The sequence below is a fragment of the Megalops cyprinoides genome, chromosome 13 (assembly GCF_013368585.1).
Source record: "Megalops cyprinoides isolate fMegCyp1 chromosome 13, fMegCyp1.pri, whole genome shotgun sequence".
Classification (NCBI taxonomy): Eukaryota; Metazoa; Chordata; class Actinopteri; order Elopiformes; family Megalopidae; genus Megalops; species Megalops cyprinoides.
This window is the reverse complement of record NC_050595.1, coordinates 29,116,418-29,129,522: the sequence shown is the minus strand read 5'-3', so window position 1 is coordinate 29,129,522 and position 13,105 is coordinate 29,116,418. Positions and strand designations below refer to the sequence as shown.

General features: G+C 39.9%; 1 protein-coding gene and 1 long non-coding RNA gene across 2 annotated transcripts; both read left to right on the top strand.

The window, feature by feature from the left end:
- Positions 1 to 2,972: 2,972 nt before the first annotated feature.
- Positions 2,973 to 4,265, top strand: LOC118788128. The gene is made up of 3 exons (XR_005005398.1): positions 2,973 to 3,070; positions 3,277 to 3,377; positions 4,211 to 4,265. It is a non-coding gene; the product is annotated as an uncharacterized LOC118788128 (long non-coding RNA).
- A 1,037-nt stretch (positions 4,266 to 5,302) lies between these two features.
- LOC118788127 (zinc finger protein 239-like) lies at positions 5,303 to 9,256 on the top strand. The gene is made up of 3 exons (XM_036544006.1): positions 5,303 to 5,365; positions 6,849 to 7,036; positions 8,120 to 9,256. Exons 1-3 carry the CDS (start codon positions 5,346 to 5,348, stop codon positions 9,004 to 9,006), a joined length of 1,095 nt encoding a protein of 364 aa, XP_036399899.1. The 5' UTR covers positions 5,303 to 5,345; the 3' UTR covers positions 9,007 to 9,256.
- Positions 9,257 to 13,105: the final 3,849 nt, after the last annotated feature.

The window sequence follows — 13,105 nt, the reverse complement described above, 5'->3', positions numbered from 1 at the left end:
CTTGATGTGGAATTACATGACTATATACTTTAAAAGTGTAGTATTTAATTAAGTATTTAAGAAGGAAATCAAGTTTATTATTTCTATCGTTACAGATTTTTACGATTAGTCTGTAGATTATAAAATATATTGCTTGAATGAATTATTTAAAATAAGAACATTTAAAACATTACTACTTTTAATGCTTGAATTCCCATTACTGATAAGGCTGTTTCCCGGGACTTTTATTTTGTCTAAAAAAGCCGGAAACAGGAAGTTTTCGTCTTGCTTCTTGCTGCTAGCTAGACGACACTCATCACACTCATTCGACACAACTGTCATTACCCAACAGCTATCGGGAGAAAGATTGGCCAGGAAAAGGGCTGAATTATTTTGCTTCCGGCGCAGAGGGGCGTGGTGTTGGTACGTCACTGCAATACTTTGTCCCATGCTCCTGAGCTTGGCTGAGCGAAACTGTCGACTTGCTGAAATTGTTATTATCTAAAACAATTTTTGTATTGACTTGCGTAGGTAGAGTCAAACAGTTTGTCTCATCAATGGCGAGCCCAAGAGGTGGGTACGAGATTGCGGAGTAAAGGAATTGGAATAAAAATACCCCCTACGGATTCTGGGAAGGTGAGTGTTTCAAGTTGCCAGCCGGCCAGTCAATGTGGCCGGTGAAAATGGCTCCCGAAAGCTTAAGAGAAATTGACAAATGGATGCAGACCAGAAGCAATGAAATGTATGGCTCGAATACATACGAGTTAACATTATTAACTGCAAGCCAACGAATCTGAATTAATCGTGGTCTCTGCCACAGGTAACAGATCTGAGACCATTTCACAGCTCCCTAATCCCAGCCCCAGCCACGCAATGTGGAGTGGTGGAAGGATGGATCTCACCGTTCAAAGACCGAGGCTTTCCAAGCAGGTGTCTTACGGTCTGTGTGTCACTATATCGTTGCATTTCATCCCGTATGTTGGTTTGCCATATCTCAACATAGACTTTGTCTCCAAACAGATAACGAACAGCCCTAGGAAGGTAGTGTGCTAAGTAGATGGGTAGCAGTCTGGTGTAGTGGTAAGGAGCAGGGTTCGTAACCAAAAGGTTGCTGGTTCGATTCCCCACTGGCCATTACTGTTGTACCCTTGGACACGGTTCTTAACACACAATTGCTTCAATGAAAATCCAGCTGTACAGATGCATACAAATGTGACCTATCTAGGATCTGGACAAGAGCGTCTGCTAAGTAGCAATAATGTAATATAAGTATTTATCTTACTCACGGGAAGAAAAAGTAGTTTGGTTTGAGTATGACGTCCGAAAATAAACAGTTACTATTGCTGTGGTCGTTGCCGTTCCCCTATGCCTTGTAGCTAAATAGAAAATTTCTTCTTCTCTTCTTTTCGTTAGTTATTGTATCTTAGCTGCGTAACGCCATCTGCTATAAACACTACATATTTAACCAGAACAGAGCGTTATTAAACTAGTTCAACTAGCTATGACAGTTATCTATTTGTGTGAACTATGTTTCTTGCTAAATAGCTAGATTTGGTAGCCAGCTAGCTGTAATATATCAATCTGGCCAAAAAACCTGCTAGGTAGTTGTTGTGAGTAGCTTGCTTAGCATGCTATGATATAGTCTTTAACTAGTTTACAAGCTTAATATACCTATGGATAACAATAGACTATCTATATATTATCTTGCTGACTAGCTATATATTATCCAACTGTTTTGTTGCAACTTAAAGGTTGAAATTTATTGTATAAGATAAATATTTTTCATGGATTTACAGTAGTGAGATGGGTAACTACTGTGTTGTAGCTATCTTGGTAATCTTGATTGCAAGTGTCTACATGAATAAAGGAGAATTTGCTTTGGGTTGGTGAATATGAATTACTGGCGTTTGAATAAATAACTTGGATTATAGTTCACATGTGCGCATTATACTTAAAAGGCTGACAGCTGTACATAGAGTGTGAAAAGTTAAAATGTTGTTCCTGAACTGCTATGCTGTATGTCAGTAACTAGTAATGATGCTGTGGACAAGCAGACCATGTGATTATTGAAAACACTGGCCATAAGTCATGAATTACTGTTTAATACTTTAATAATCATGCAATGGAAATAAAACATGAAAAATTAAACATGAATACTGTTTTTTGTTCTTCTGTGTTGTGGTGGCATTGAATGATGGTGGAGCCTTGTTCAGGTCCACTTTATATCATGCTAGCTCTGCACAGCAGGTTATATTGTGCATTGCATTTTATGTGGTTCCAAACATCTGGGGAAAGTCTCTTTTAAAAAATGAGGAGTAATCTCCTAAAATTGGAATCATTAAAAATTATTCTCAATCCCTGACCATGCTAGTCTCAATGAGCATAAGGGACCTTATTTAGAGTACGCAAAAACCAGCACAGTTGCCTGACACAAGATGCAACATGTCATATTTTGGAAACATGCAAATGGGGAAGATAACATCTGTGCAGAAGATGCTACTTCCTGTTTTGCTTTTTAAACGCTTGCCTTGAGTGGGTGTGGCAGGGGAGTGACCATTGGTTTTGGGGTGTGGTTTGGTGCAAACTGTCTGTGCAGCAGTATTGAACTGGTCCTAAAAATCTGCCTTGTGAAAGGTACAGTCTATCTGTGTCTATATCATTTCTAACATGATAAATGTCATTTTACCATGTTTCAGTGAGTATGTATGTTGTACAAAAATAAGATTAATGTGAATTTGACCATTGCACTACAGTTGTTAAAAGATTTCAGTTGAGACTCAAATCTTGATTCTGGTGATTTGTGACTTGACCTGACCTGACCACTGCGACTTGTTAGACTTGACCATTGTGACTCAGGTCTTAATGTGAAAATTGGGACTTAAAAAACACCTGCAACAAGAAAAAGTGTGATTTGGTCAGATGTCATTGCTGTGTTGCTGGAAAGTTCCCATATTCACTGCATTATCTTCTCTTCTCAGCCCTGATATGAGATGGAGAGAGGAATCACTGGGTACCCTCCTCTCTCTCCATGTGTGATGGAAGAGTCAACTAAAGACACATCCTTGGATGTGGAGTTTGACTGCAACATAAAGTAAGCCTCCTAGCTTGTCATGGCTAAATTATAGCACTCTGGATGAGTATATGATGAGCATTATAATTTGAATATCCAATATTAGCCAAGTTTTCCTATAATGTGTCCATTTATTGTAGGATGAGTATCAGAATAAATATTAATGAACTACAGTATCTAAATAACATTTTTACATTTTTAATGTTTTTCTCTTCCTTTTATTGCAGCCAAATCAAAAACAAAGAGTTCTTTGAGGAACAAAAGAAGAAACTTAAAGTTGATCAAGAGCTTTGTGCTACCGAGAACCACCAAAAAGTAGACTTCTGGTGTAAGTATCATTTCTGTCTTAAATGTATGTATGTATTCTTGAGCATAACAAGGAATTTCTCATTTTCCCTTGTGTAATTCCTGTAAAGGTGATAACAGTAACTACCACAGGGCGGGGGGCCAGGGTGCATTGGTTGAACATCCAAGTGTGTGAATTGAAATACTGCATTTCTCACAGAATGTGAAAAATGAATGGGCTAAATAGGTCAGAATGTGGCTTATTCAGATGAGGTGCACACTCTGAGTCCCACAGCCCAGGGTCAAGCCCAGCCGAGTCGTCCACCAACCGCGGAGCAAACAGGCCCACCAGAGACGGGAGGGTTTCATGAGCCAGGGCTTCCTCACTGTGCCCACTGCTGCTTGGGTGCCAGTGAGAAGCTCAGATGGCTTACTATCCTTTTGGTTCCTGGAGTAACGTGGGACTTGTGGTGTGAAAAAAATTGTTGGCATATATGCATATCAGAGGTTTGCCTTCCTTACTCTCTGTGTTCCTGGATGAGTGCATTGACACTAATGTACAATTGGAGTTGCAACTGGAGAAAGAACTCTGCTTGCATGAACTCAGCTCTACCTCTAAGCTACAATATACCACACCTCCACCACTACACATGTAGCTTCTCTCAAGACCCAGTGAATATCCTGAGCATTGCAGCGACATGTGAAAAGGTTATGATGCCAATCACATTTTGCTGGAATAAATAAAGGTGTCTGATTACACCCTACAAATATTTCTGCATTTTGTTTGGAAACTGGATGTTGATAACTGATGAAAAAAGAATGGATTTTTAAAAATATATACTGATTGATGGGCTTGTGGTTGTTCCCTCTCTATAGTCTGTGAAGAGTGCAAGGAGTACTTCATAGAGGAATGCCCAACCCACGGACCCCCGGTCTTCATTCCAGACACCCCTGTGGCCCTGGGGGTTCCAAACCGAGCCGCTCTGACGGCTCCCGCTGGAATCGAGATCATCCAGGAGGGAGGAGAGGTGGACGTCTGCTGCGTGGACAGGAACATCCCAAAGGGAGCGCTGTTTGGCCCTTACCAGGGAGAGGTAGTCTCTCAGGACAAGTCCTCAGGGTTCTTCTCCTGGATGGTGAGTTCAGCCCACAAACCCACCGGCCTTCATATGCATTTTCTGTATGTATTAATGTTATCATAATAACATTTCTCTTCTTTCTAAAGCTTGATCATGAACTGTTAGCTTGTGCAAGAACTCTGTGGTTTAAAACTTTAAGCTCTTAAAGATGTATCTCTTTGGTTATGCTTTCTTGTTCTGTAATTTCCTACTCCTCTCCATATTTTTTAGATTTTTGTGAATTCTTTTGTTTTTTTGTCCCATTTTGTTTCCCTATCTTACATTTATCCTGAGTTTAAGATTCTTAGCCTATAAATGATGGAATGGGCGAGTGACCCATGGTTATTAATGTCAGATTAGCAAGCTTTGTTAGATAAGCAGTGTCACTAGGTAGCTAAGTGAAGCATGAAGGCAGCTTTCCCCTTATTTTTCCAATGTTTCTGTGATGTGATTTTTTTGTCATTATCATTTTCAAGAAATATATGATAGAACAAGGTGATATTGACAAGCTACGTGGTAATGTATGTGTGATTTTCTTCTTGAACCTTTCAACTGTCCTTGAATTCTTACGATAGAATTGAGTGGAATTGTTGGCTTTAACTTCAGAAACAGCCACTGCTAAATGAGGGAAGCTGGTGAATTCCACACCTTTAGTTACTCTTCTTGTTTTCAGTTAGCTAATGCTAGCTCATACAACTGATACAGTCTGTAGCTAATACAGTTCACCGTTTTGCTTATGTAATCTGCTAAGTGACTAGATGGTAGTTATCAGAGTTAATCGAAAAAATATAATGATAAAACTTTAGTGTTCTGATATTTTTTTATCAGTTTTTCTTTTTTCTTAGATTTTTGATGAAAACAACACATACAAATCCATTGATGGCAGTGATGAGATGAAAGCCAACTGGATGAGGTATTTTCTGCGTTAATCAGAGAATGACCTTAGTGTAGTCAAAATGGCCACATTTCTCACACTTCTTCTCACAACTTATACAAGTTTGCAGAAATTTCATGGTTTTAGAATTGCTGACATGTTGCAGTTTTAATATGAACTACTTCTATGTACCGTCCCAGATGTTCCCCACCACACCCCCTGTAAGCCTAGATCATCCCACTGTTAGTACCTCATGCCAGCCAGAGATTTTCATTAAACTCAGAACTACAAAAAACTTATGTCTGTTTACACAAAAACATTAACAACATTGTACATAACCACATGATCATATTGTTGTCATTATTATTATTGTCCCACCTCAGATGTAGGTGTGAGTAACTTCAGCTTCGTCCACAAAGGTCCCATAGGGTGCGTGAGGATGATGACCAGCAATGCAACAGCACCTCAATACAAGTTTTAATTTCCCAAGTGCAAGTTAGGTGCTACATATGTACAGTAAATAAATGGTGGGAAGCCAAAACAAAGGCATACATATGGATGTACACACTGAAATACTTACAGAACCTTAGCAGCCAAAGCAGTGGCTTCACAGAGCACAATCAACATGTGTCTACTGCCTATCCTATTAACAGTGACAGTGAATGTCAAATATCTTTATTTACTTGTAAAGCATTATAACACCTGCCTTGAAATATGCATTAATAAGATTAAAACTCGTCGGATTTACTGGGTTGCTCCACGGTGTGTATATGTGAACCTGGAAGAGGCAAGAGAAAGCAAGTCTGGGTCCCCACACTAATAAGCAAATGATAAGGTTAACAGAACTAAAATGGTGTGCATGTTATGTCACTGGAGTTAAAGAGATGTAACGATCATGGTTATGGTAGGTGAACAGTGATGATGGTAGAATTTCTAGTGTTACGTGTGCAGTCTCAAGCGTAGGCACTAGTCTGCTGCCTGTTTAGTAGTGCAAATACATGTACATGAAATAGAAAATATGAACCCACAAAGCAGGAATAACAATACCATCAATGTAAGTGATGTGTCAGTAGAATAGCATACCTTATAATCTGTGTCAGTTTAGATGGGGAATCTGGAGTGTGTATGATGTGGGCATTAGAAGACCATTAAACTACACGACACAATATTTTTGTGAAGGAATGCTCAATCACAATTATTATTTGAAAACTTTGGTTATACAGCTCGGTATTTACCTAGCTGAAGGTACTACAGCAATGCTCTACTAGGTAAATGAACCATCAACCTTTGGGTTACTTGTTTTACAAGCCCTGATACACTACACCACACTAAAACATTGGTTGTTTCTCCTACTTGCGGCTAACAGGACGCTGTTCAGAATGCTTTGCTGTTCACGTAAGTGCATGGTACATAAAAACATCAAATTTTTATTTCGACCACAACTCCTCTTGAGTTTACGCACTAAAACAGGTTGTGGATGGACAGAGTATGGGTGTGTAACCTGGTGTACTGTGTGATCCAGGTATGTACGGAACTCAGCAGAGGAGAGTGAGAGGAACCTGACTGCCTTTCAGCATGGTGAGCACATCTACTTCCGGGTCTGCCGGGACCTGTCGGAAGGAGAGAAGCTACGTGTTTGGTACAGTGAAGACTACATGGGGAGGCTACACAGCATGTCCCAGGATAGCATTGACCACAATCTTGCCACAGGTGAGACACCTCCCACAATGCAGGTATCCAATAAGGTGTTTGGGTTAGCCCTGACTCAGCTATACCTTCAGTGGTGTGGGGCTTTGTTCTGTTTAAGATGATTTAGGCATAATTTAGTCTTGGCTGGGACTTAAGTTTGTTGGCTTCCTTTCCAATATGAAACTCAGCGTGGCTGAACACAGGTAGAGGTAGGAGTATTAATTGTGTGCTTGTGGAATGAGGAATTGTGTTTTGGTTCATGGTATTCCTACAACAGACTTTACAAACCAGTGGAGAATTTACAGAAGTTGCACTCAGTAACAACTGTTTTGTTATTGTCTTCTCACATGTGTGTACCACACACACAGGGTGAACTGCAGCACGTTGACAGTTACACACGTTTACCACACACAGACGATAAACTGCAGCACGCTGACCATCACACATGTTTACCATGCACACAGGGTAAACTGCAGCACACTGACAGTTACACACGTTTACCACACACAGACGATAAACTGCAGATAATGCGGGTAAAAGCGTGTGCTGGTATGAAGAACAGCAGGAACATTTAGTTACTTTATTCATAACGTCCTCTCAAAAAATGTGCACTACGACTAGAAGCATACTTTTCTTGGTTTGATGCTTTCATGAAGTAACATTTCATAAAGTAACACTGAACATAGCTGTTCAAGGATCTCAACCATCAAGAAAATGGTAAAACAGCCATGTATTTAGGCAATAAGGTAGGAATCTAAATAACTTAATATATGTGAGTTTTCTATGTTCCAAAAAATAGTTGGTCTGATATTTGTACTCATTCTGCTCTCTTCCATCTACTTTTTCATGTGTTCATGCTTTTCAACAGGGAATGTGTTGTGTGTGAGAACTAACCATAAAAAGCAAACACTAATAAATTTGGTTACTAAAGTGTCTATTTAAATTGTATGGCCATTGCCTTGATACTGTTGTCTCTGGCTACTTTGGCAGTGGTGCTTATTCTTACAACAAATATGCATCTTTTGTTGCCATTTTTATTATCTGCATGTTTCAGCTGTGATCATAGTTATCAGCATTCTCTATATCTCCTGTTTTTCTTGCCAGGGGTCCTCATATGTTCCCAGTGTGGGAAAAGTTACAGATGGGCATCACACCTAACAAACTGCTCCCAGTGTGGGAATAGTTTCAGCCATTCAAGCAATGTGGCATTGCACCAACAAACTCCTACAGGGGAGGACTCCTTTCACTGCTCCCAGTGTGGGAAGAGCTTCTCTGAATTAACTAGTCTGACTCTACACCAGAGGACTCACAGAGGGGAGCGTCAGTACAACTGCACCCAGTGTGGGAAAACTTTCAGTCACTCGAGTTCTCTGAAGAAACACCTACGAAGTCATACAGGTGAGCGCCCGTACCACTGCTCACAGTGTGGGAAAAACTTCAGTCACTCGAGCACTTTAAGAAACCACCAGCAAACTCATACAGGGGAACGCCCATTCCAGTGCTCCCAGTGTGAGAAGAGCTTTACTCAATTAACTCATCTAACACTACACCAGCGAACTCATACAGGGGAGCGTCCATACCATTGCACCAAGTGTGAGAAGAGTTTCAGTCACTTAAGTACTCTGAGGAATCACCAGCAAACCCACACAGGGGAACGACCATACCACTGCTCCCAATGTGGGAGGAGCTTCAGCCACTTAAGTACTTTGAGGAACCACCAGCAAACTCATACAGGGGAGCGCCCATTCCAGTGCTCCCACTGTGGAAAAAGCTTCAGTCGCTCAAGTACTTTGAGGCGACACCAGCAAACTCATACAGGGGAATGCCCATTCCACTGCTCCCAGTGTGGAAAGAGCTTCAGTCACTCAAGTACTTTGAGGAGACACCAGCGAACTCACACAGGGGAGCGTCCATTCCACTGCTCCCAGTGTGGGAAAAGCTTTAGTCGCTCAAATACTTTGAAGAAGCACCAGCAAACTCACACAGGGTAGCTTAACTGAGCCATGTTGTGTGTTCCATGTATCATGGGCAGTGAAGATATGCAGTTCTGTATGTATGTATGTAGTCTGTATCTATCTGTGTGTTTAAAAGGTTGCATCAGTTTTCTGGCTTGCATATTTTGTTAATACTTTGACCTTCATACTGTTCCTGTTGTTTCCTTACTTAAGGTGTGGACAGTACAACACAAACTACAGGGTGCAACGTTTCCTTTTGTAAAGGTTAAACCATAATAAACTGACAAATGACAATATAGAATACTGTCTCATATTTGAAGCAGTGTTTTAGGTGAGGTTATTGTTTAGATGATATTTCTCAGTCTGTATTTAATAAATTGTATTCTGCACATTACAAAGGCACAATGGCTGTCACAATATCATACAATGTAGGTGACATAACATAAATTGGGTAGAACAACTGGGATGGCAGGTATTCCATCTGCCAAGGCATACTCCATACCCATTCAGCATTTAGCCCAACAGCTAGCATCAGGGCCTTTTTTGGGGTTTTCTATTGACAAAACCGTACGTAAATGACCCTTAGGTCTTACCTTACCCCAGGGACTACAGATGAAATCTAGCTTCATAGCTAATTCTGGGACAGTCAAGTGGCTGTCCGCTGTCCCTGTTAAATGAACAAATAAAATTGTAGTAATAAAAATCCATCATCTAGAAATTGGATGCAGTCTCTTACTGCCACATAAACACCCAAAGCTAGACACATTTTCACTTTCTTCCTTCTTCTTCTTTTCTGTTTTTTCCTTCTCAGTCTTAATTTTCCTGCAATAGTACATAATCAGTAATGTTGCAGTACTCAGGTTTATGTTTTTTACTGTTGGTCTCGCCTCATATAAAGCAAATTGCCACGTGTTCATTATAGCCTGTTGCAAATCACTTTATGCCTTGTGAACGAAATATGTTCCATGTTGGTTGTGAACAAACGGCAGCTAGCTAACCAACTTAAGTTGCCAACAAGAAGAAATAAGTAATGCCAATATAGCAACATAATCTCGACAGGCTGTGAAAAAATTCAGACATACATCACTTGTCTTTTCTCATTTAACATTATTATTAATAATATATGTCAACTCATAAGAGAGATCAAGTTTAAAATGTAAACCTTAGTTTCCCCTACATTTCTTATTCACAGCCATATGCAACCTACAAAAAAAAAAACAAAAAAAACAGTTGCAAGCTACCCAGCTGGTCAAGCAATTGGTCACCTACATTTTAGAGCTATCTAGTTAGCAAAATATTTACATTGGAGGGAGGGGGGGGGGCTGGCCTGTTAACTCAGTGGCTTGAAAGGTAACATATTGGTTAGTAAGCTACATTGCTAGCCAGTTCATTTTATTATCAGTTTTTAACATGAGCTAGCAAGTGTTTCTGCACTTGCAAAAACAAGACCTCTGTTAAAATATTTTTTACCAGAGATCACATGCAAATAAAGAGACACATTATATATATTACATTAATTTTCATCATTATTCATCACTATACTTACCAATTCTTAAACTAATTTCCATGTTTATCTATTTATTATTTTGTTTATTTACTTTATTTCCACTTTCATTGAATCATTAGAAGATTTAGGTGGTGTGCATTACCAGACCTGTAATTGGTCCCAGCATTTTGATCAGCCTTGCCAGGCTGGATTAAATTATCCAGATAATCTTGCTGGCAGTATTTTGGAACTCCTAAGAGAGGCGGCATACCACCTTGACAGTCAGGACCACTGTCAAAGAACTCCCCACAAGGCACCAAGCAAGTTTCAAACCTCAACATCTGGGGTCTTGGTTTGTCACAAAGTACACAGTTTGTTGGAAAACAGATGACATCCTGCTAAAATATCAACACTGACCTCCACTTGTGCCATAAATGATTTTTTTATTTTCCCAAATTCAGTCAGAGTGGGTGTAAGCAGTTTTGCACATCTGCCCTTCATGTAGTGGTGTGAGGTCATGGTTATGTCCCCGTCCCATTGTGAATCCTGGGAGATTGAAAATACAGGATTTGTTGCCTGTCCTGTATCACGCATAAATCATTATCTTATATTTTTTGTGTGATTGATGGTGTAATGGGTATGTCAATGTTATTACAATTTAATGATTAACAAGGCTATGTAAATACTGTATGTAAAATATCAGTTGTCAAAGTAATTTCCCCAGCAGCTCTGGAACCTCATGCTGTAGCTTTCGCAATAGCGCACAAACTACAGACAATCTGCGCTGTTTCGTGAGCATAATCGTTTACTCTATTTACGCATTGGTGTCAATTATTCTGTCAATTATTTGTTTTATTGTTAATCAAGGAGGATAAAGGGGAACAGGTTGAAAGTAATGATAGATTTAAAGGTAATGTTTCAGCCTCCCCTGTTTCCAGCTCACCAGCCGCCACTGAAGCCATCATGGTGGGAGATGTAAGGCTCAGGACTGGAGTTCCCACTGGCTGAGCAGTTTGTGTTAAAGAAGAGACCCCAGTCTTCTCTAGTAGTAGATGGGAGCAATGGTTCCCCCCATACTGCATACTGGTGGTGGCAGCAGCAGTTTGCAGCAGTCTCATGATGAACACAGTGGTGCAGTCACAGATATTACGGCCTAGCCTGCCAGTTCTGCTCGAAACCAGGCAGATGGTTTTGCAACCCTACAGAAGAAATATCAAGATGGCTCTTCAGCAGTAACTGCGTTTTTAAGGTCTGCAGCAAATGTGTATCATAACTCCCTCTTTATCCATGGTAAAATGAGGCTTATATACAGAGATCTAGAGGGACATGGTGATACTGAACACCACAAAGCAACAGCAAGAGTCCTCCAGCCTCTCAGTGCTTTGTCTGGTCCCACCCTCCTATCTCCCAACATTACCTCCACATGTTGGTTGTCTCCAGAACTGCAGGCAGATGATATTACATTGTAGCAGAGAACTTGTCTTGATTCTCATTTGATTCTCATATACAGTTTGGAAGTCATAGACCCTCCTTCCTTTGTTATGTGTGGAGGTGTAATTTAAACTCAACTGGATTTTTAATTTCAAATAATACGCATGAAGCTATAAAATATATGCATCGCAGATTCGAAAAGTGGCTCACAATGTCATCTGCAATCTGTTTCTTCTTACTACCTCTGTAGAACACGTCCAAAATGTTCTTTGGTCTGAACAGCAGAGGGTGCAAAAAGGTAAACCTGTTCAATCCTGTTTAATCGTACTTTACGGTTTACAATGGAAAGCACAGTCTGAGTGTAGGCATATGCTTTTGAAAGCGGAGTTTTGTCATTTATTTTAGAAATCTGTCACAGAACATTCTTTTAAAAATCCAGAGATAATTTGCACTTCAAATAATATATTTTGTTTAGATTTTAAGGAGAAATAACAAACATTCTTTTGCACATTTTGTACCTCAGGGATAAACGAGGAGTCTAGTTCAGTCATAATTGTTCAGTCCATTTAAATTTTATCCAAACTACTGTCACAGTATCGAACCATGAACCCAGTATCATGTCGAACCATGAGCTGAGTGTGTCGTCACACCCCTACTTAAGTAAGTTGGACCACATCATGACCAATAGCAGTTGGGGTATGGTCATGACATGCAATATATGTTATGTTGAAACATACGTGGAAACTATATACTTCTATTTCAATATATTTATCATACAAAATCAAACAAAGTTAAATAGAAGGAGAAGCACCTCATACCTACTGTCAAATATAGGGGTGGGTCATTGACATTTTGCTGCCAGTCATCCAGGCACACTAGTTAAAATCAATGGCATAATGAATTCCACCAATTACCAGGAAATTTTGGCAGAAAATCAGGTTGTCTCTGCTAGGAGGCTGAGACTTGGTCATATGCGGATGTTCCAGCAGGATAATGACCCCAAACATACATAAAAATCCATATAGAAATAGTTAAGTGAAGGCAAAATCCATGTTCTGCAATGGTCATCTCAGTCTCTGGACTTAAATCCCATTGAAAACCTGTGTTCTGAACTGAAGAGGGTATAGTCCATAAGCGCAAACCAAAAGATATCATTGATCTGCATGCAGGAAAGTTCTGCATGCAGGAACGGTCAAAAATCCCTCCAAATGCGTTCTC